At 38.7% G+C, this 24,453-nt stretch overlaps 2 protein-coding genes across 7 annotated transcripts; both read left to right on the top strand.

The window, feature by feature from the left end:
- Positions 1 to 11,682: 11,682 nt before the first annotated feature.
- Positions 11,683 to 12,348, top strand: LOC140016623 (uncharacterized). Its single transcript, XM_072070187.1, has one exon. It carries the CDS (start codon positions 11,683 to 11,685, stop codon positions 12,346 to 12,348), a length of 666 nt encoding a protein of 221 aa, XP_071926288.1.
- Positions 12,349 to 16,113: 3,765 nt separating this feature from the next.
- On the top strand, positions 16,114 to 22,827 carry LOC113717273 (uncharacterized). 6 transcript variants are annotated; one of them, XR_011823069.1, is made up of 9 exons: positions 16,114 to 17,335; positions 17,479 to 17,637; positions 18,200 to 18,349; positions 19,207 to 19,350; positions 19,911 to 20,067; positions 20,622 to 20,794; positions 21,206 to 21,261; positions 21,616 to 21,914; positions 22,002 to 22,134. XR_011823069.1 is itself a non-coding variant. In XM_027242029.2 (9 exons), the coding sequence occupies exons 1-9, from the start codon at positions 16,916 to 16,918 to the stop codon at positions 22,390 to 22,392; spliced, it is 1,452 nt and encodes a 483-aa protein (XP_027097830.1). In that variant the 5' UTR covers positions 16,118 to 16,915; the 3' UTR covers positions 22,393 to 22,827. The 6 variants fall into 6 exon arrangements, 3 of the variants coding, with proteins under 3 accessions (XP_071926871.1, XP_071926872.1, XP_027097830.1); XM_027242029.2 differs by lacking the exon at positions 21,616 to 21,914 and adding an exon at positions 22,303 to 22,827 and having other exon boundaries at positions 16,118 to 17,335; positions 22,049 to 22,151; XM_072070770.1 differs by having other exon boundaries at positions 21,616 to 22,134.
- Positions 22,828 to 24,453: the final 1,626 nt, after the last annotated feature.

The following is a 24,453-nucleotide window of genomic DNA, read 5'->3' as shown; positions in this document are numbered from 1 at the left end:
CACCATGATATTGACCTTTTTTTGGGGAGTCGCCGGGATATTAACAAGGAGAGGGGTAAAAGATACGTATAATAAGAGTTTGGGAAGCTGCATATAATTCTGGAAAACTTGAGATGGTGTTCAATAATTTAAGGATCCAGCTTTAAAAATAAATCATCTATAATTCATAAGAATTGTGAGTCAAAATCTTCTAAGAGTGGGGGAAAGGATAGGTTGGGTGATACCGTGGGGAGGGAGTATAAGTAAAAGGTCCCGGATTTGAGACCTTTAACTTATCCAAATAAAAGTAAAAAAAAAAAAAAAATCTTCTAATTAAGAGTTGCGAGTCGAATTTATATGTTCAGTTTGGCAGATGCACTCCTAGAGCAAAAAATAAGATCAGAGCAAATTTCACTTTTTGAGACAATTTGCCCTTCTTTATATTAAGATTAAGAATTATTACTTCAACTAAATCCTCCATAACCCATGACAAACCTTTTTTTTCCTTTTCTTGTTCCCAACTACAAAAATTTTGTAGATTCTTGATCATCATGATCACCACAACAATAAAGCCGCTATCATTGCCACAAACACTAACCTCCAACCCAGTTTCACCCAAAAAAATTCAACAAAAGCTTAATCTTCCCTAATTGAAATTGACAAACTTCCCCTTTGACTCTTTTTCCAACCAGATAATAATATAAAAAGTTCAACAAATAAAAGGGTGATTAGAGATACTTTGGGGGGGGGGGGGGAATAGATGTCATTTAATTTATTTGTTCTTTCTTCATGATCATTGATTTTAATTCCAGAAGATGAGAAAAGAAACAGAAGTGATCTACAGTATTGGAGGATGTTGACAGAGTCACCAATAGGTGGTGCGAGAGAGGAAGAATCATCAAATCACGAGGTTCTTTTGGGTTTTGATTTGGTGCTTGAGTTGGTAGTTGGGGTGTTAGTGGCTTAGTTGTTTGGGGGTAAGGAGAATGAAGACGGCAAAAGTAAAACACTGTGGGGGTAGAGAATAGACAAGGGATGATTGATTGATTGATTAATTGGTGAAAGCAGGAGGAGGAATTAAACAATTTAGGAGAGTTTCGTTTGAGACCCCCAAAAAATTTGAAATTTAATTGCAAAACCTTAAGTAAGGGCAGAGTTGTCTGATGAACAGAATTTTTTGCTCGGCAATATCACCAGCCATTCAGTTTAGAGTAACAGTTTGCAATACGTACAATTTGGTTCCAGATGAACCGTAACTAATTAATCACCGTGACAAGCAGTCTCATCAACGGCCAATGAATGGTCATTTGATCCAGTGGTGACAAGCGGCCGGCGGAGGTGTAATTAAGTCAGGTCTTAACTGTTACATTAACTGTTTGAAGACCGATGTTAGTGAAAAAAAAAGTGTAACTTTCAATGTTTGTCAAACTAGGATAGGATGGCGCTTGATGATATTTTATAAACTAAAGGAGCAAATAAAATGTCTTTTCACAGAACTAAAGGACGGAAATACGAATGAATCTAATGTCACTCAAGACTATGTGGTCAATTTGGAAGCAGACTGCATTTTGTTTCATTGCGCAAGTAGATGCTATATCTTCATTCGGCTGCTGCAAATAATATGCTCTGGACCAGAATAATTCATAGATCGACTTTCACTGCCTCCTGCCCAGGGCATGCACAAATCAACGATGAACAACAATCCTTCCAATTCCATCCATGGTAACCAATTATCAAAAGCTGCTTGCGAGTGAATACGTACCAATCCGTTGGCAAGCAAAATTAAAACAAACATATATATATATATATAGAGAGAGAGAGAGAGAGAGAGAGAGAGAGAAAATATTTGGTATCTCAATTAAATGATACGCGCGAAAGAGTCAGGCACGTAGTTGACAATTTTAAGAGTTTACTTTTCGAAAGCTGTAGTCCATCCATGCAATACAATCCTTATTTGAAACACTTGCTGCGGATAACGAGATAATATATGAAACAGAATAATCTGATAGTTCTTAATCCAAAACATTAGAAAAATCAAAGAGATGAAAATGAAGGCAACTGAATAAAAGATTGAAAAAAAAAAAATAATTTTGGTCGTTAAACTTCAACTCTGACGTCAAGAATTGTAATTCGATCGCTGTTCTTTGAGTTATTGCAGAACTCAGATGTTTTTGGTTCTAATCTCCTTACCCCTTCCTTGCTTTTTAAATTCCATTCTTTCTCTGTTAAAGAAAAATTTTTTTTTTTTAATGTTAAGTACGTGGAGTTATATATTAGTTTTGTTGAGGGAGGCTAATTAATATTGGCCTTCCGGTAATCATCACATACAAAGAATAAAAGTCTTCCACAAACTTGTTAATTAGTCAACCCTTGCATCATAGGATTAATGGAATTTCCCAGCTTAATTGGCCTGCAGACAGCATTCACTATGTGATAGGCTGGTGGCTCAAATTGGTAATTTTAATCTTCCCATCACTTTAATTGATTGTAAGCACTAGAAGCGTTCCTGGTTGCACTATTAACTATGTCATTAGTTAAATGAACGTGGAAAAACTTTGAAAACTACAACTAGAGAAAGGTACTGGTGCTTCTATTTGTCCGCTTCCTCGGTTTCTTAATTCAGAGAAGCTGGCCTCTTCGCGTCATTGTAAGGATAAATAAGAGGGGCAATAATTCAATGGAAGAGGTCATTCAAGAGTTGACAAGTAGGATAACTTGCAAGAACCATTCATAATTTTTGTATCTCTGGTTGTGAATTCTATACTATATATAAGGACCACGTATAATGATCCTGAGTGGTGTGTGTTAACCTATAGCAGACGCAACGCAAGTAAGAGCTTACCCCGTGAGGTTCTTTACTCTTTTCTTCCCCTTTTTATCGTATTATCCTCTGGAGTTCTTGTGATTCTCGTTTCATCTAAAATTTTCTCCCAGTTGCTTTCTTTGATAGTTGATGCCAGTAGCTAGCCCAGTGCATATTCTTACTTGCACACCTACAACTCCCTTTTTGCCGATCACTCAACTTGGTGCGCATGCTTCAGCCTAAGTTGCCCCAGTTTTCATGAGACCATGAGTAACACCATGAGGCCAAGGATGAAGGTTATGTTTAATTTGGTTTACGACAGAGGGTAGTATAAGACTGAGGACTGAGGCTTATATTGTTCTTGCACTACTAGTTAAGCCAGTTTGCAGCAAAATACCATTGATCTTGTTCTTCAAGAAATGAATTTGATTGAGGGGAAGGGAAAGAAGGGCCTCATCCTCAAGGCTTGGGAGCGATGCAGGTCTTTCGGTGGTATTGGGTCATCAAGAAGCCGACATGCAGCCAAGCTTAAGAGCAAGTCGTGGACAGGTTCTGCTGCAGCTTCAACCCGAGAAGCGGATCCAAAGCGTGCTAAAAACCCTCGAGTTGCGCCTGAGGGCTGCTTTTCGGTGTACGTTGGAGCACAGAAACAAAGGTTCGTGATCAAAACTGAGTGTTTAAACCATCCTCTTCTCAAGATGTTGCTTGAAGAAGCTGAATCAGAGTATGGTTACACTAATGATGGCCCTCTCGAACTTCCTTGTGATGTTGATCATTTCGTCAAGGTGTTGGTGGAAATGGACTGCGATGAGATTCATCCAAGATGCAGCTTTTCCAAGACCTACAGTTCCTATCACCTTCTCCCTTCCCCCAGATTGCTTGCCTTGAATGACGTTTGATCTGTATACTCTTTGCCTTGGTTTGGTTAGGTCTCTCGTGCATTTGAAAGACACTTCCTGCGCGCGTCATGTAGAGAGACCTAACTAAATCATACCTTGTACCTTTGAGTGTTAACCAAAGATCTTTTTCTTTATGTATTTTTCTGTCTTTTACTATAGGTGGTAATGGTTTTCTTCTTCTGTTATTTATCGTTCGTCATGCGGAAGCAACACAAAATTCTTTGAGGATTAATAGTTATTTCGATCGAGCATCTCATAACCTTACTTGAACTTCATCTCCAATTGGCCGCGCTAATTTTCTTCTTCTGGTTTTTATTTTTATTATTTTTTTTAAATTAACTATTTTTCCAGGGAAGCAAATCATGTTTTGTAGAGATAAATCTCAAGTCCCCAGAACGCATGTTATTTAGTCGTGCAATCACAATCAGGGACCAAAAATTAATTGTGTACAGGATTACGACATGCATTAAACAAATAATAAAGAATGTGTCTATGATTGAGATTAGCCCACGAGACATCATCATCGGCATCATTCCCTGTACAAATACATCATCTCGTTGTTATTCTTTTCTAAGGGTGCCTGTCAAATGACGCCTGCAGTGCAAATTGCAATAAAGAATGCGTAGATTCTCGAGAAGTTAGCCTGCCCTTTGCCCAGATAATGGACGAAGAACCGACGGCCATACGTGCAGGTCAGACAAACGCACAAGTCACTTGCTAATAAATAAATTAACATTCTCCATTTTGTTTGTCGCATTTGTTGGTGGGATTTATGGTCCAACAACAGCCTTGTAAGTTACCGCGTAATGTAATGTATGTCTCCGTTAAATTAGCTTACGTTGGTGTGTTGATAAAGTTCAAAACTTTCATATCGATTGAGCTTTGTTCATAGTTTGATTCTGAGATTCTGAGATGGCTGAAGACTCTTTTGATTAGCACACGCCCGCATGGGTTGTTTTTATTTATTTTTAACCGTAGGTCTTCGGACATTGACGCCAGGCTTTTGCCGTCGCATGTTTCGGTTGTGTACCGCTACTATTAAATTAGCAGTGCTTTTGTTCTTTTTAGTGCTGTGTAACTGTTACTAATAGTTCTTCTAGCAAATTAAAAGAAGTCACGGGAAATCTACTTTCTTCTGTTAGTTGATTACACTTTTATAGTACAATTTTCCCACTCTCAGTTTTCATCATAAGTTTTCATATGCAAACACGATTTTTGTGATCATACGCTACAGGTGCGTGCACGTTAGATGTTTGTTAATTGGGCAAAAAATTTCAGTGGCCCTCAAACTATTACCCGAATGAAATTTTAGCCCTCAAACAATTAAATGTAAAGTTTTGGCCCCCGATCTATCCAAAGTACAAATTGTTAGACCTTCTGTCAAATTCATCTGTTAATATCGATGAAATCTACGATCACGTGAGAATCACGCCGAAATACGAAGGGTATTTTTGTCCATAAAGAGCTGTCATCCACTTGGTGAAATGGAGCGAAAAATGATTTTGACCAAACGGTTCTTACTTTCTCCACTATCTCTCCCTCTGCCTGCCATTAACGGTTCTTGCTGCAACTTTCCGATTGCGAGCACTACTACCAGCACCGTGGAAGTAGACATTGAAGCGAAATGAAGTGGAAAATAAGGAAGTCAGATGTGTACTTTGATCCATTTCTTGTTTACGGTAAGTGGTCTGACCCTATTTTTGTTCCATTTTCGTCTGAGCAGTGATGGTTTGTATATAATAGAGGAACAAAGCGTGTCAATAACGTTTAAAAAGATGGTATTAGTCAAATTTTCAGTTTGTCGGGAAGATTGGTGGTTCTATATGTTGGTATCTTTTACTGTAGAAATTAATATTCGCTTCAGTGGTTCTACATTGTTTTTTTATTTTACCCATTAACCATGTCCGACAAAAAGGGGCCACTGAAATAGTAGTTTATTGGCCTAATACAACTGTTTTGACTCATAATTTGTGAGATAATTTATTCTTCCTATTTTAAATATTGTATTGACCTGAGGCTAAAATTGTTGCAGAGGCTGATTCTGAATGGTTTACTATACGTTTGCATCATGGGGAGAGAATTAATTGGGGACAATATGTGAGGTATGTTGATGGAGATGTAGATGATATAGATTTTTGCAACGCCGAGAAAATGTCCATTCTTGAACTGAATAAGATGGTGGAAAAATTAGGACATCGTAGAGCTGCTATACTGTATTACTATGTTGAACCAAATAAAGATCTATCCAATGGTTTAAGAGAGTTATGCACTGATGAGGATGTTAACAAATTTTCAGAATGGGCTTACAAGTTTAAGGTGATGGAAGTATTTTGTAACCACCTGACACCTAAAGAAATTGAAAAATTTAGGTCTCCTTTGATTGTTAAACCAGTAAAAAAAACGTTGTGGTGTTGTGATTGAGGAGTTGGATGAGCAGGTAAGAATGATAGGGGAACCATGTTCTGGAAAAGGTTTTAGAATGGGTCTGTTATTTGAGGAATGTAACGACCCCACTTCTCCCAAGGGCGAACCCAAGGGTATCGGCGGGCCGCCTGCCTAGCTCGCGCCAGGACTCAAAACTTAAAGCAATAAAACTAGATAAATCGAAAGAGCACTATATACAATATATACAATCCCAAAAGTTATATTTACATCTTCAAAAGTCTCGAGTCAAACCACTCTAATACACTATAACCACAACCAGCAAAAGATAGACCCTAAGAAGGGTTCTTATACAAACCACCAAAACAAAAACAAACATGCTAGATGTCTCACTATTACAAACAACCTAACTATACTAGCGGCAGAGTCCCAAAGTTCCCCGCGTCGTCCCCTGCTAAGGAAAACAAAGGAAACGGGGTAAGCTAGAAGCTTAGTAAGTAAACAGGGGGTAAAAGCATAAATTCACGTAGCAACAATTACACATTTAGAGTAAAGCAAAAGCAGAAAAGAACAACATCATATAATAAGGATACGGATGGCTCCAAAGCCAATTCATGTGTCATGTATGATCTCCTGCCGACACTCCGCCGACCACACTCAATGGTCCGTAGAACTCCACTTGTACACCCACCGACACCTTATCACCCTCACTGGCCAGTCACCTCACAAACTTGCCCGGGCGAACGAAATTGAACTTGCTGCGCAAGCTCGGTTCACAAACTTGGTCACCTTCTCGGTGAACCGGATTCACAAAATTGGTTCATAACATGAACCTACAAACTTGGTGATCTCAGACTAAGTTGGACTGACTTCGACCAAGCCCTAACCGGCTCGAATAGTCCATCTAGGTCATGAGATCGGGCCCCAAACTCACAAACTTCACAAAATTTATTCAAAAGTCACCCCGAGCCACAAGCTCAAGGGGTTTAGTTCCAAAATGATTCATATACATATGTCATGTACAAATAGGTGCGAAAATTAGGGTTTAGGTCGAGTGCGATAAAGTACACCCTCGCCTAGGTACCCTTTTCATACATATCGAAACACATAACAACTAACACGTAAGAGCGGCTTGAATACTTACTCAAAATACCAAAAGTAGTACAAAGGCGGAATTCACTTTGTGTGTTGGCTAGTAGTGGGCCCCACCGGCTCCGCCTAACTCACCACTGTCTGAAATCGAAGATTATGTCACAATATATCACAAACGGCAACTAACGTATTTAAAACAAGCAAAACGGCAAAATTGGCACGCGCAAGTGCGGAAACGACAAAAATGGCACACGCGCGCGCGCGGAACGGCAAACGGGACGGCCAAATCTGCCATCTCAAACCGTTTTGGTCAAAAGTTAGGCTAGGAGTATCGGATCAAGATACATGAGGTACCGTTACGAAGCTAAGAGGAAGGGCTACAACTTCCCTTTAGACATCTCAACCCAGATCTCAATAGATATAGGTCAAAAATGCACGAAATTGTGCCAGCTGTTTCATTGCGAGTTACCAAACAGGCCCTGTTTACAAGGCCGTAACTCATGGGTCAGAAATCGAAATCAAGAAATTCCAAAGGCGTTAGAAAGCTGGGACATAAGTCTAAAACTTTCATGTTTTGGCCAAGACCTGAATCCATTCAGAACAGAACGAAAATCGAGTGCCAAAATACCCGTCAGAACTGTCCAAATACCGGGCAGTTCTGACGATCGATATTGTTTTGATCAAAACCGGAGCTACGGAACTCAGATTTCAACGTACTTTATACCGTTTCGAAGCTGAGACCAAGATCTAAATTTCTTATGAAGGAGTTGACACCCAAATCGTACTGTATCAAAACCGAAAGATCACGGGCAGAAGCTAAACTAAAAGACGTACCAAATCTGATGTTCAAAACAGGCTTGAGCATTTCATCTATAACTCATGAGACACTAATCCGTTTAACCTGAGATTTTACAGGCATACACAGGACTCAAGGGGCTACAATGTTGAAGAAGGCTACTCAATCTAGTTTCGAGTGCAACCAGGTCGAAAGTGCAATATACTATACCAGAATCTCAAAAACAGATTCACAAAACGTATTCTAGTGCAAACATCATAACTCAGCCTACACAAGTCCAAATCCAGAAATTCCAAAGGCATATGGTAGTTAATACATCAAGCTACATTTCATTAGAAGACCATAACAACTAATTCTGAAGCAATACCAGCCAAAACAACCAATTACAAGTGCAGTTTTCACATTCTGATCAACCCAGAACAGCAACAGTAAAATCGACATATCTCACTCTACACTACTCCAAATGACCTGAAATTTTACAGACACCTCAAACACATCAATACCTACAACTTTCATGTTTTAAGAAAAGGCCAATTCGGCCTCTAAGTAGGAGATACAAAACCGGACAGAAAAGGGGGTGGTGAAACCCTAAGTTGCTGAAATTTCCTCCAAATCCAAAATTACTTGCAATTATCACTCATTTGCACTTACTAGAGTCATTACCCCTCATTTCCAATCATCATACATAGCCACATCATAGTGATCATATGCAACCAGCAAAAATTCCAAATAAATAGAAAACTTCATCAATCTTAACTAAAATCAAGAAATAGTCCACAAAATCACACTCATAACAACCACAAGTCATTTATTAAGCATCTTTAGATAGAAGAGAGGGGTTCCATAGTCACTTACCTTAGAACCAAAGAAGAGAGACCACTTAGCACCTTAAGCTTCCAAACAACTCCACACAACACCTTACAAGCACTAAACTAAGAGGTTTTATGGAAGGAATTCAAGATTAAACGGTTAAGTTGTTGATTTGGGCAAGATTAGAGCAAGGAATTGAGAGAGGTTTTCTTCCTTCTTGCAAGAGAGAGGGCCGGCCAAAGGTAAGAGAAAAATGGTGATTTTTGGTTAATTTTAAGATATTTAACCAATTGGGTCAAAAGTCAAAAAATGGAATAGTAAATCTTATTGTAAGAGTTAATCTTATGGTGACACTTGTCACCTTTTATGAAATATCTACCTAACTTTTCTCTCTCATATCAATCCAAATTGAAATCTCTATTTATCTCTTAACACCCGATAAATTAAACCCAGTATTCGAAACTTAACCTAATCGGCCGAAATTTTTCGAACTTTTCGCACTCGTGGGTCCCACGTTCGATATACGTTGTTAATTTCTCAAAAACCAACTAATACTAGAAAAATCATCTAAAAACTCTATTTACTCAAATAAAATTATCTGGGGAATTTTTCTAATACAGAAAAATGTAGAAAAGACGAGTTTCCAATCTTAACCGGAAATTAGGGTTTTTGTTCACTTCGGGTTTCTAACCTTCTTAAACTTAATTAATCTATACAAAATGGATTAAATCCTATACTTACCCACACTAAAACACACATTAACATAACTAACTTTAATCACCACTCAAACTTGTTCGAATACAAAACTAGGGTTTAAATCTTACTCCCTACTTAGGGTTTTCGAAATACTCACAAAATCAAACGTTACCGCCTAACTAATGAATATATCAACGTAGAACGGACTGGGGCCTCACAAGGAACATACTGGTACAAAAGACAATCGAGATGTGTTACAGAATTCAGGTTTACAGCAGAAACAAATTGGGTCATCAGAGCAGCCTCATAGTGCTGGACATGGACAGAGCATCCAGCAGCTTGCTAGTGCACTAGATCTAGAAGGGAGAGCTACTACCTCTGCTTCAACAGACCAGCATCAAGGCTCATTCGAACGAGGTGTTGCCTCTGCTTCTACTATCCAGCATGAGCAAGCTAGTGAATTAGATCCAGAAAGAGGTATTGCCTCTGCTTCAACAGACCAGCAAGAAGGCACATTTGAAACTTCTACTATCCAGCATCCTGTTGACCAACATAGCAGTAAACAACCTATTGCAGAGGAAGGAGTCATAGAAGATGTTGAAGAATCAAAATCAGAATCAGAGCATGACTCTGACAGATTTAGCATTGGTGACTACTGTGGCGATGAGGCACTACTGGATGGTTTGATACCAGAGACAACAGGGGGTGGAACTTTAGAGCAGCAGTTTGATGAGCCACTAACACATGAGGTGCAGCCTGATTCACAGCAAAATGATGAAGCAACAGGCACATTCTCTTCAAAACAGCATGATGCACAGCAGCCACAACAGAAAAAAAAACAGGTTAGGAGAAGAAAAAATGTACAAACACAGCAGCAACAAGCTCGAAATGAACCAGAAGTTTCTGATACATTGGCTGAAGATGTAATCCCAGCCACCTTAGCAGTGATGGTGGCTCATCAGAAGAAGATAAAGATGATGACCAATTCCAAAGAAGGTACAAAGATTTTTGTATGGAGAAATTCAAAATTGATACCAGATTTGAGTTGGGTATGAAATTTGGTTCAAGAGCCCAGTTTAAGGCAGCTATTCAAGAATATGGTATCAAGATGGGGAGACCAGTATACACCAAGAGAAATGAGAGTAAAAGGGTGAGAGTCAAGTGCAAGGCCCCATGCCAATGGTTTGTATTTGGCTCAATTGAAAAAGCACTTGGGAGTATTGATTTGGTAGTTAAAAGCATGAATGACAAGCATGAAAATTGCAATCACGCCGGGAAAAATAAAAACCTGAAGTCTAAGTGGTTGTCTGACAGGTACATGGAGAGGATTAAGTCGAACTCTCGAATCCCAGTTAGGGAGATCCGACAAACTGTGAATGAGGAGTACCAAGCTCAAATTTCCAGATGGATAGCAGCCAAAGCAAGGAAACTGGCACTTGAAATGATAAAGGGATCAGCTGAACAACAGTATAAGAGAATTTGGAAATATTGTGCTGAGATAAAAAAGACACATGAGGGCAGCACAATGGAGGTGATGTTTACTCCATTTAGAGGGTCTGGGGGCAACCCAAAATTTGTGAGACTCTACTGCTATTTATGGCCATTGAAAAAAGGATTTAAGGATGATTTGAGGCCATTGATAGCATTGGCTGGGTGCCATTTGAAGGGGACTTATAGAGGGCAGTTATTGACTGCCATTGCAGCTGACCCTAATAATGGGTGATGGCCCATTGCTTGGGCAGTTGTAGAGAGAGAAGCTACGGAGCAGTGGGCATGGTTCTTGAAATACCTCAATGATGATTTGAAAATTGAAAATCAATTTCATTATACCTTTATTTCTGACCAACAAAAGGTATACACATATACACTTTGCAATAATGTGAACATGTGTATGTTATGTATGTGTATGTATATACATAGTTACCTTCCTTGATATTTTGTTTCTTCCTTTACAGGGGTTGGATAGAGCATTAGCTGAAGTTCTTCCAAATTGTGAGCATAGGTATTGTGTCCAACACATGTATCGAAATTTCAAGAAAAAACATCCAGATTTGCCTCTTAAGGATAGGCTGTGGAACATTGCCAACAGCACAACAGAGGAACTCTACAATAAAGCAATGGCAGAACTCAAAAATTTTGATAACGAGGCATATTAGTGGGTAAAAAATGCTCCAGCTCCTCGGCATTGGTGCAAGGCCTTCTTTCCGACTCACACAAAGAGTGATATGCTGGTCAACAACTTGTGTGAGTCTTTTAATGCACATATTCTTGAGGCTAGAGACCAGCCAATTATAACAATGTTGGAAATGATCAGGGAGTACCTTATGGATAGGATCCGGAAGAGAAAATCAGCAATGGAAAGATATGATAGCCCAACTGGACCTCTAATCAATGAAATTATTGAAAATAAGGTAAAAATTGCAAGTCAGTGGATGCTTATTTGGAATGCAATGCATGGCTACCAGGTGAAAGGACCAAGAGAGGCCCAATTTGCTGTTGATATGGAGAAAAAGAACTGCAGTTGCAGGTTATGGGAGGTTAATGGCATTCCATGTTGTCACGTCATTGCTGTCATTCTTTTGAGGAATGAAGACCCACGACAGTACTTGAATGTTTGTTATAATAGGAGGCTATTCTTGAAACTTTATGAAAATGTGTTACAACCAATTAGTGGTGAGGATCATTGGCCCCCATCAATAATGTCTGAATTGGAGCCCCCGGTATCAGTAACTCAACCTGGAAGGCCTAGAAAGGCTAGGAGAAGGGACACAACTGAAGACAAGAATCACGGTAGAAGACTAAGAAAAAGGATCATTATTCATTGTCAAAAATGTGGGGAGGCTGGTCATAATGCAGCAACATGCAAGCAACCAACCAATGAACAAGGGTAGCAAGATACTTCAACTAAACCTGTGACGCAGCAATCAAATGCAAGAAGGAGGAGACAAATAGTAAGTACAACCAACAACGTTCACTTTTAATTTTTCTTGTTTAGCAGCTAACATGGTTCATGAAATTTTGGAGGTTATGCAGTCAGAAATACCACAGCAACAGCAGGTTGATGAAGCTGCGCATGAGCAGCCACAACAGTAACCAAGCCAGCAATAACCACATGAAGTCCATGATCATGAACCTGGGCACCACCAACCACAACAGCAGCAACAAACATCTACCCCAGGCCCGAGTGAAAAGACTTGTCCACCAACCTGTAGCAGGAAAACTTCAATTCGGAAACCACTCACTGATGCAGAAAAAGGAGCCATAAATGCTAACTATGCATATTTGGGTAAGGAGCCACCGTACACAGTTGGTTCTTGGAGAGGAAAGTGGAGTGGAAGAGGTAGAGGGAGAGGAGGACAAACCACAAAAGATAAGGGACGGGGAAGAGCTAATTAAAGAGGAGCAACAGTCAAGAACTGATTGAAGAGGGACTTCTAATCACATTTTTTGCCAACTGTTTTTTGTCTTACAATCTTGAATCTCGTTGGATGTTAGTGGATGAATTCCAATCAACTTTTGTTAGTGCTGATTACGTTTTGTATTCTGGCTATATTTTTGTAGACCATTGACGTCAGCATTGGTTATGTAGGGCCAATATAATATGATGGTCTTTATATTTGTTTAGTCCACTTTTGCAAATGTTCATGTTTTTGTCTGGTTAGTATATCTAGTTAATGGAATTGTGCTGCGTCTTCACATTGAGGGCCACTGGCACTCAATTGATCTTCACTTTGTCATTCCTTTCAAGCAGGGCAGTTCTTTTACAAGTGAAACAATATTACAGAGTATTTCAACAAACAAGTGAAACAATAAAGTCTTGCAAATATAGTCTGATTTTTTCCCAGCAAAGCATGCCTGATTTTTCATTCAACAAATCAAAACTTACATATCATTGCACATCTACCGATACAGTCATTACAGAGTACAGAAACAATAACGTGCACCCACTTCATTTATCTTCATACTGCTCCTTCTATTTGCCTAAAAACTGTGAGATTTTCATTTTTTTTGCCCCAACTAACTAAGATTATAGTCGTTAGCATCCATGTTAACAAAAACAATCTTACCAGACACTTGTTCACCCACTTTTTGCTACAGATTTCTTTTTCTAGTTCTTTCACTTTGACCTTCAACTTTGCGACTTTTCTTTCTTGTCTTCTTACTTCTTCTTCATACGCATCTCTTTGCTGTTCAGCTACATTAATTTTTTTCAGAAGCCCAGGTATGATCTCCGTTGACCGGCTGCACATCTCCTTGTCGATCCACTGCCAAAATCTGCAACCACCATCCGCGCACACCGCAAATCTCTGTCCAGGATTTCTTGAGGTCCATGAAGTTATGACTCTCGACATTTTCTCACACTTGCACAATGGGAAATCCGGATTGTTGGTTTCTCGAATGCTTCCAGTTCAGCAACTTCTTTGGCTGCAATTGAGTTTTTCTTTGTTCAAGTTCAGGAAGAAGTCCCATTTCACCAAGTGGATGACAGCTCTTTATGGACAAAAATGCCCTTCGTATTTCGGCGTGCTTCTCACGTGATTGTAGATTCCGTCGGTATTAACTGATGAATTTGACAGAAGATCTAACAATTTGTACTTTGGATAGATCGGGGGCCAAAACTTTACATTTAATTGTTTGGGGGCCAAAACTTCATCCGAGTAATAGTTTGAGGGCCACTGGAACTTTTTGCCCTTGTTAATTTGCCTTTGTCCAAAGTACTGGCCTTGAATCCTGGCTTGGTTCACATCCCAAGAGTTAAATTTGCTATTTTCTCCGGCCTTTTTCCTTCCAACCACATGTGTTGTGTGAGTCTATATTTGGCATCCAAATGTTCCCATGGAAGTAAATGCTATTGCTGATTTACGTCGCATGTTGTTCTTAAATTTCTAAAAATCAACTGAGGAAGATATTTTGTTCAGGAAATTTTTGTATCTTTAGGTATTATTGTCGTTAGTTACTTTAGTTCCTTTTGAGTGATCATGGTTTAGAAGAGATTTTAGAGCTGCCCTTTTGGTCCTATACCCAATGGGTCGTCACAAAGAGCTCTTTTTTTAATGAGGTTTGAAACATATTTACCTCGTTAATATCTATACAAATATTTCTTAATCTTGAGTTTGATATGATAGGTGCTTCCGGCTATCTTAATAAATAAATGTAATGTACCCCGTTAATATCTAGCAAAAATAGAAAACACCACAAATAAAACAATTCCCCACCTTCTTTTTAAGTACCGGGTTTTGTCCGCTGAGATGGGAAGTGAGGTAGCTCGGTTTTTACATTTATTCCCCTCCCCTTCCTCTCTTTTTTTTTAAAAAAATTAAAAAGAAAAAGAGATTTTTTCCCTTTTCTTAAAAATTTGTTTATTTTTTCATTCTATTTTTTGACGTTTGCCTGGGACTTTTGTTTTAATGGGTTTTCATTAACTAATTTTTACGTCTCGTCTCTTATCAACGGTAGATATTGAAAAAATTGAAACATGGAGAAGAAAAGCTAATACAAAAAAGGGATGAGTCTTTTTTTTTCCCCACGAAACTTATATGTTGAGGGAAACTTTCAAAACCTTAGGTCATATACAGGATTTCTTATAGATTGCTTGTTAACGCAACTCCCATACACAACTTTTTGTGAGATATCAATTCTTGTCAAATGAATCAATTTTCTTCCGGACGACGCTTCTGGTCCCCGGCCCGCTACAATTATAACTACTATTTCTACGTTAACTGGCTGAATAGGAAAGGAAGCTGGGGAATAGTCAATGAATTTTAACTTGCAGATATTTTGCAATGTAAATTAGCTAGAAGAAGATTAAACCACTAGTAGGTAATTTAGTCCAGCACCCGTAATGTACATAACACGACTGCGTACGAGGACCAATAACATACCAATCCCACCAAGCCTGGCTTTGGCGTACCCATTTATTGGGTCTGTTCCTGTCTTTCCAGATTTTTTTTTTGGAAAAATAAAAAATAAAAGACTTCTTGTTGCGCGTATGCTCGTGCCATGAGGATTTATTAGATGTTATGCTAGAATTTTTTTCAACTATGGAGAGAGCCAATTTGGCCTTGTCTGGAAGCAAGTTTTTTACCAAGTTTGTCTGCTACAAGTTTTTTAAAAATCTAGTTACAGTAACTTCAAAAAGTTTTTCAAAATTTTTAAACTATACACTTCAAAATATTCAAAAAAAAATACAATTCAAATTTTTTTTTAAAAACATCTACAGTAAGTTACAGTAAAGTTTTAAACAAACATAAAAAAAATTCACTTGCCAAACGAAATAGACGGGAAAACCAATCTTTCACTTGGATTTGGACTACTCACACGCCTCATCAAACCAAACTTTTCCTCTGGTTAGCTTCACAAGATAGACTTGCTACAAGGCATCTCATTCACAACAAAAACATCATTCCTGACAATATTTGCCCTTTCTGCCCAGGACAGGTAGAGGATATTAATCATGTCTTGCGTAAATGTGTCCACGCCCAATCTGTTTGGATGGAACTTAATCCCAACTATTACCTATCTACTATACTCATTCCTTCTCATATCTGACTTAGGGAAGGATGTAAAATTTCCACACTCTCCCCTTACTACAATATTTCTTGGGGCACTCTAGGAATAAGAAGATTTTTGAGCCCAACAAACCACAACATCCACCAACCAAAACCAGCATTAAGTTGGCTATTGAATTATACTCCCTTGGCCCAAAATCTAACCATCCCCCTCGCAAAAAATCCCAGATTCTTATCAGATGGATTCCCCCAATCCTTCATTGGTTCAAGCTCAACACAGACGGATCAGCTTTAGGAAATCCAAGTCCTATTGGATCTGGAGGTTTAATCAGAGACGTCTCTAGATACTGGATTAAAGGATACTGCAGAAATTTAGACTCTTCAAACAACATGCTGGTGGAGTGTTAGGGTATCCAGGATGAACTAGAACTAGCCCTTTCCTTAAATATTTCTCAACTAGAAGTTGAAGTTGACTGCGAAACAATTGTTGCTTTGATAAAATCTGCTACCAATCCTAATCATCATTTGAACTCTATCATTTCAGACTGCAGATTCCTTCTTTTGCAGCTGCGGCATGTTAAGATATCCCACATATACTGAGAGGCGAACATATGCGCAGACACGCTCGCAAAAATGAGAGGCAGATTATAATCCAACTTTGTAACTTTTATTAATTGTACTCAAGAACTTGCTTTTGTCTGTGATGAGGACTTGGAAAGGGATTTGTTTTCCTTCCACTATCTCTTTTGCACGGCAATAGATAGGACGAAACTCTATTTTATTAATGTTTAATCCCTATTTCCACCAAAAAAAAGAAACGGGGAAACATACGCTACTCTAGTCTACGTACATTAGTGAAGTCAGCGGGGGGATCAAATTGAAACGATGGTCTGGGAGTGATCAAACTTCAAAAGAGGAAGTCCAAGACGAACACTTGGACGCTTTTGTAATGGAAACGGCGGGCGGTGGCGGCGAGTCCAAGTCAGATAGCAGCTGCAGCAGCAGCAGGCTACTCACACTCCACAATGCATTGATCGTCACCATGGATCCTCAGAGTCGAGTTTTCCGTGACGGAGCAATCGTAATCGAACACAATACCATCATAGCCATCGGCCACTCCCCTCAAATCCTGGCTCAATTTTCTTCTCTCCCCTCGTCGCAGCTCCTGGACCTCCAGGGCCAATTCCTCCTACCTGGCTTCATAAATACCCACGTACATACATCTCAGCAGCTGGCCAGAGGAATTGCCGATGACGTCCCTTTGCTCACCTGGCTACACAACTGTATTTGGCCCTATGAGTCCAATATGACTCCCCACGATTCTTACATCTCTACTTTACTCTGCGGAATTGAACTTATTCACTCCGGGGTCAGTATCAGGACCATCTCCGCTAACTACTATTCCTTTTTCATTTCTTGAATTTAAACTTGTTCTTCAACTTCGTATGCGCTACTGTACCACCAGTTCTTATTTATTTATTTATTTATTTTGTTGGGGTGGGGGAAAAAAAGGTGACGTGCTTCGCTGAGGCGGGAGGGCAGCATGTATCTGAGATGGCTAGAGCAGTGGAACTGCTGGGATTGCGGGCTTGCTTGACGGAATCAATTATGGATTGTGGCGAGGGTTTGCCGATGGCTTGGGCCGATCGGACCACTCAACACTGTATTCAGGTTGCCTACATTACTACCTATTTCTACTTGCTAATTGCTTTACGACTTCCGGTAATCTTTTGCTACTGGTTGCTTTTAGAGATTTGTTTGTTTATGCTTCAATTGCTTAAAATTGTTAGCTTTTAAATAGCTTCAGTCTAAGTAAGAACACTACAAGATCAGTAGGAAAGAGAGGACTGAACCACTTTTATTGGTTGCTTATCACACCAAGCTGATTTGAAAGTTCAAACTCCTGTACATTATCGCAGCAAGTTAACTGAATTCATATGAACTTGTAGTAGAAGTTTTGAAATCCGTATGTTCCACATTTTAGCAATCTGGTACTTTTTGCATTTAGTTTTGTTGCTTCCTTGGTTGTGGTTAGTTGCCTGGGAGGGGCGCTCATATAGGACTTCTGATATTTTGAATCTAGTTCATTCAGTTTCTGAACACCACCAGTAGACGTGTTCCTCTTTTCCGCCATCACTCACCAATTTTTGTCTTTTTTTTTGTGTGTGTAGTTCCTGATTGCCATTCATCCATTGCATTGGTCTAAAGCTCTCTCTTTTATTTAAGGATACAGACTCAAAAAGAATTGTATAAGAAGCACCATAATACTGCAGATGGACGCATCAGAATATGGCTTGGAATAAGGCAGATCATGAATGCCACTGATCTATTACTTACACAAACAAGAGACACAGCTAAAGAACTTCAAACTGGAATCCATATGGTCTGTCCTCTCTCTCTCTCTCTCTCTCTCTATGAATTCACCTGCCAATTGAGGTTCTTTCATATTCTGTGGTTAGCATAGCTGAACGAAAGGGAGATATAAGATCTCAGTGTCCTGGAAACTGTCAAAGTGCTTGAAAGGCAGTTTGCAAGAGGAAGATTCTGTTACCATATAGTATGCTTTTTATGTTCTATGCTTTACGGGACATATTTCCTGCAAAAAGTGATGTTGAGGTGTGTGCAGTAAATAGCCTTAGATACCCACTTTCTATGGATGATAATGAGTAAACCAGTTTAATTAGTTGACAAGTTTTTTTTTTTTTTTTTGGAGAAAAACTTTTAAACAATTTTAAGTTCGTCTTTTCTAGCTCAGAGTGATTGCTAGCAAATTTTGCTTCCACTTTGCTGAGTCTTGGGATACACCATTTAAGCCCAAACTTGCTGTTTTTATGAATATAATTTAAAAAACTGCAAAATAGACAAAACCAGAAATATGGCGAAGTATGTCTACTATTATCAGGTAGCTTCATTGAATTGTGTATTATCCAGGTTCAGTTTCGTACATATCTATGCAAACATAAAGACCACAAATTAACCATCTTGGGACAGTGTGAAGATAATTCTTGTCATATTAGTCAAATAAGACAAAATAAGAAAGAGAGGAAAAATAGGAGTGAGGGACTAGGAATAAACCTAAGATGGGATCTGACATTCATGAAACATCGTAGTGTCGTTTTAGTTTTGACTATTCTCGACAACAGGTCTCTCATCTTGGAAATTACTACAATTCGTGACCTGTTTGTAAATTTTACAGCATGTGGAGTTTTGACAAATAATGGTTCACCATTTTGCATCTAGCATGTTGCAGAGATACCCTACGAGAACCAATACGTGGCAAACAATCGTGGGGTTGATCATGGGACAGTTGCATATCTTGAAAAAATCAAGTTCCTGGAAGATAATTTGCTGGCAGCTCATACTGTTTGGGTAAACCCAGGCGAGGTAATAAGTGTGGACAGTTTCATTTGCTCTTCTTGAAAATAAGTTGGTCATCCTTCACTGTCTCGTCAGTATAAGGTCATTTACTACTTTTATTGAAGGGTGATCCGCACTCAAAATTTCCCTCTCCAGCTTTCTCTTGTTGGTATGGGTAGGCCCTTGACTATAACAGGGTTTGTGAGGTTGCTTCATAACTTCAGGTGGTTGGGGCAATATAGATAGGATTAAATGTTTTTTCAGTATTTCCTTTTTTTCTTCTTTCTTTTTTCTCTCCTTCTATGACACAGGGATGCAAATACTCGGTTTTCTTGAAATGACCATTTGAGATATTGTATGCTTCCTATTCCTATGGTTGGCACGTGTGTTTGTTTTGATGTTCATTATTATTTGCTCTTACGAATGGTTTTTGACATTGTTGTTGGCTTCTTTCATCAAGAAATATTATGGCTGTCCACTACTTCAATTATCATATTGTAATGATTGTGACCCTCTAGATCTACGAACATTTGCATTCCTTCTGAATTAATCTTGTAGGGTAGGTAATTTCCATTTTTTTTTTTCAGATTTCTTCCCTATCAAAGGCCAGTGTTAAAGTGTCACATTGTCCTGCTGCTGCAATGCGCATGCTTGGATTTGCACCCATAAGGGAAATGCTTGATGCTGGAGTATGTGTGTCCTTGGGAACAGATGGTGCACCATCAAATAACAGGATGAGTATTGGTAATTTCTGCATTATCAATAGAATTATGCTACTATTATATCATTTAAAGAGAGTTTATGCTACTCTCTTCTTTTCTTTTTCTTTGTTTTTTTCCTCCTCCTCTAATCATTTTGATTATAGCAAATTTCTTTTGCCAAACAACAATTTCCTTCTTGTTAGATTACTATGAGTATCTCTAACTCAGATTTTTATCACTGCTTACAAAATTTCTACTAGGTGCTATTATGAATTGAAACTTGAATGTCCTTTAAATTCTCAAGTTAGAGATAGAAAGGAAAGACATGAGAGTGAATTTCATTGAACAACTGATAACATACAAAGTGAAAAGTTTCCTGTCCTTCTGCTGATGCACCAAATTAAGGTTTACAAAAGAAAGAAGTATTGCTGGAAATGCAAGAGAAACGAATACTCTTTTGTTGTGCATGTTAGTGAGTAATGACTGGCTTGCTGACAAAGCAATAATAAACGTGTGCCATAATTACTCATCTTTTTTCAGGGTCAGCATAACTGAACTCATATTTTATGTATAACATCACCCTTTACTGGAGTGCAGTTGATGAGATGTACCTAGCTTCTCTAATCAACAAAGGACGAGAAGTCTTTTATAAAGGAACTACTGATCCTACTGCTCTTCCTGCTGAAATAATTCTCAGAATGGTGACAAGCAATGGCGCAAAATCAATTCTCTGGGACAAAGAAATTGGGTCACTTGAGGTTGGAAAGAAGGTTTGATCTCATCTTACTAATGGGCATATATGTGATCAGTGGATTAGAAGCTCACATCCTTTTCTCAGATAACGTTGCACGGCAACAAGTTATTTCTTTATACTCTTTTTTAGTTTCAAGTTATAACATGTGATTTGACAAGGGAATATCAGTAGTGTAATTTGGTTTCTTTCTAGTATACTGGAAATAAATGCAGAAAGAACTGTTGCTATGCTATCACTTCCTGCATACAATGTTATTATAAAACTTCAATATTTTGTAATATTATTGAGATGTAGCTTGAAATAAGCTATATTTGGAGGTACTGATCACCTTTTATTAGTCACTGCTTTTCTTTTCCCTTCATTTTTGTTGATCTTCTCTCTACTTTTAATTTTCAATCATTCTTGTTTTTTTCCCATTACTTGGCAGGCTGACATGATTGTGATCAATCCTTCCTCTTGGTCCATGGTACCTCTTCATGACTGGTATGTACCATTGTAGTACGCCTTAGATAATATAGTCAATTTTTTTATAATGTAGATTCTAGTAAATCTACCTGCTGTCATGCATTACAGAAGTATGTTTTATAGTGTAAGAAACCTTTGTGAACAAAATATCTTTGTCAGTTTTTAATTCTAGCAAAATTGCCTTTGGCTGCCTGAAATGTTTGGTTGCTAGATCAAAATGACCTTGTTAATTTTACTTAGAGATGTTTCACTCAATAGTAAATATTAAGAAGAGTTGCCCATCTTATCAATTGAGCTTTGACGATCATGCTGATCTGAGGTATCAGGAGCCTGGAGTTGTTTATTAAATTTGTTTACCAACGTTTGTCTCAGCATTGCCGCAGAGAGTAGAGAATGAGGTAAAATGAATATAGTGATGTGGCTAAAGTTGTTCTTGCAAAGAGGGGGAAGGGGACTTGAGGAAAGGAAATAGCACACTTTTGCAATATGGATGCATTTTGAATGGGCACTTGGTAGTCCGGGTTAATGGGATGGATAAGTGTTTATCACTATGGATGCATTTTCAATGGGCACTTGGTAGTCCGGGTTAATGGGATGGATAAGTGTTTATCACTATGGATGCATTTTCAATGGGCACTTGGTAGTCCTGGGATGAAGTGTTTATCAGGAAAGTGAGTCTTTTTACCTTCCTCAGATTTCCCTGCAGAACCATACTGAAATAGTTTAGTATTATGTACCTTTTTCTTTCTTTGTACCAGCACATTAATGAAATGACGCAAGTTGGTCTCTTTTCAATCCTATGCAGCATTTCCAGCCTTGTATATTGCATGCGATCTGAGAATATCCAGTCCGTTATGTGCAATGGAGAGTGGATCATGAAGGATCGCAAAATACTTAAGGTGGATGAGGTATTTGACAAAGCGCTGCTCCTCCATTTTCCTTTGTGATTGTTTGGCTGTTTAAAGCTTATCATGTTTGGTTAATGATATGCTGAACATTGAGAATTCTACCTGGATAAAACATAGCCTTGAAGTGGAATTTAACTTCTTTGATGTGCAGAGTGCCGTCATTTCAATGGCCAAGCATGCTTCTGTTGAGCTAATGAAGAGGGCAGGCATCACCGTACCAAGTAGAATGACCATCTTGTAACTGCCCTTGCCCCTGAATTTTTCTGTAAGAGTCAGCTGCAAGAAATGCCCGCTTGACGGTCTCTTGAAATCTGCAAGGGGCATGAAAGAAAAAGAGATGCGGACTCTGGATCCTTGAGAGAGAGCTACTGATTTACTGGATTAACCGTCTCCGCCAAATTATTCTTGAAATCTGCGTGGTTTGGAATGTGCAGCTCTTGCTAGTAGATATTCCCTGTGTGCGCGCGCGCGTTGTTTTCGCAATATGTGGCCTCTTCCAGTTGCATGATTACAGTGGACAACTTGAAGTCGTGAACTAATTTTCCAGTAGCCATAGATAATCTGTATCGGCATCCAGTCCTTGGCTCGCCTTTCCATCTGTGATTTAAGTTGATTAAATTGGCCCAATTCGCACAAATTGATTACATGCATCACCAATGACTTGTGTTCTTGAGCATTTGTACGGTGCATTCCAGGCGGTTTAGTCCCGTACCCAGTTATAAGTTTGTTAAAATAACTCGTCGCACTCAAGAGAACGAGGAAGCTATCAGTCATTTTATCTCTAATAAAATTGGGGTTTAAGAAAAAGAAGCAGCTCAACTTGCTAATAATTGATAATTCAACCCAATCACAAGCTTTTATCACTACCTTAGGTTATGTTTGGATTGTATTTTTTATAATTTTTCATAAAAAAAAACTGTAGCGATTTGATGTATGTGAGGGAAAAAGATAATAGAGAAATGTGATCACGGAAAACAACGTAATTTTTCGACAGAAAATTACAATCCAAACAAGGCCTTAGTTAATACTTAATAGTGGCCAAACTAAAGATACAAAGAATTATTAACAACATCTCAGAAATCCAATCCTTGGATTAACTTAGAAACTTTCCCCCTGTAAAAATTGATGTCTCATTTTAATGGAGAAAAGAAAAGGAAAAAAAAAATACTGGGATCAAAAGTCAACTTGACTAACGGGGATCACTTTTGTATGAGAATCTAATTGACATTAGCGTTTGAAATGAATTATTCATTCTAAATCCAAAGAAGTGAAGTCAACTTATAAAATAACTTTTGAAAATTTCATAGGTTTTTAAAAACATCTAATTTATACGTAACCTATCATGTGAATATGCAAACACTAATAATTGTTATCCTCCCGCGCATTATATATTCTCCCCAATTAACTTTACTTTTTTTTTATACATAAAAAAAAAAAACACACCTGAACTGCATGATGAATGTTCAATAAACACCTTTTAGATAGATCCAATTTCGGATTTGGTGGAGCGACGAGGTGGCGTTGATGAAGAAGGATGGAAAGGAGAGGCTGAAGGTGAACGAGAGATGTTAATGGCGCTACTTTTCGTGTTGGATTCAGTTCTCTCCGTGGGTCAGGAATCTTTCTTAGGAAGGCCGTGATTAGGAAGGTAATTGCCCTGCAAGAAAGAGTGGATGCCGTTGCTGCTACTGCGGCATCAGCTGATATCGATCGAATTCAACCTGAACCCGATACCTTAGCTGAGGAGGAGAAGGATCATCGAGTCACGAGATCAGGTCCTCGTGATTCAACATGTAGCTGCTGCAGGTGCAAATTCGGCTGAAGCTAGTAATTCTGAGGGTCGACCTCCCGAGATTCAAGACTTAGCTGATGCTGCCGAAGGAAATTCGGTTCAAAATATACCAGGAGTGGCGGCAGCCTGGCGTGCGTTCGATTTTCTTTTTTCCTTTTTCTGTGTTCTTTTGCCTCTGTTTTTGTGTTCTGACTGAACGTGTGTTTGTTGATGTAAACAAGTTGTATCTACTATTTCAAAAAAGGTCAGGAGTAAGATAGGACATGCTTCACTGCTTTGCTTTGAGGTGTAAGCAGATTGGCCTTCAAAAGTAGCGGAGTGGCTCTTGCAAAACCAACTTGCTGTTGTTATTTTTCAAATACCAGATTGCAAGCAAATGCTGAATGAGTCGGTGTGGGTGCTCCTCACTGTTTAAGCACACCAGATTATCAGAAGAAATGCGGGTTCAATCAAAATATGGCATTGGCTGATGGAAGGGTTCCGAAGCCAGACGACGAAATCAAGAAGATT

This window comes from Coffea arabica, chromosome 11c, assembly GCF_036785885.1.
Source record: "Coffea arabica cultivar ET-39 chromosome 11c, Coffea Arabica ET-39 HiFi, whole genome shotgun sequence".
NCBI classification, from domain to species: Eukaryota; Viridiplantae; Streptophyta; class Magnoliopsida; order Gentianales; family Rubiaceae; genus Coffea; species Coffea arabica.
This window is presented reverse-complemented; position numbering and strand designations above follow the sequence as displayed.

What these genes read in the sequence shown, in the direction of transcription:
- LOC140016623 (XM_072070187.1), top strand. Translation starts at nt 11,683, where the DNA reads ATGCTGGTCAACAACTTGTGTGAGTCTTTTAATGCACATATTCTTGAG.
- LOC113717273 (XM_027242029.2), top strand. Translation starts at nt 16,916, where the DNA reads ATGGAAACGGCGGGCGGTGGCGGCGAGTCCAAGTCAGATAGCAGCTGC. An exon ending in TTTGGGTAAACCCAGGCGAG is followed by an intron (nt 19,351 to 19,910) that starts GTAATAAGTGTG and finishes TTTTTTTTTCAG; the next exon opens with ATTTCTTCCCTATCAAAGGC. An exon ending in AAATACTTAAGGTGGATGAG is followed by an intron (nt 22,152 to 22,302) that starts GTATTTGACAAA and finishes TTTGATGTGCAG; the next exon opens with AGTGCCGTCATTTCAATGGC.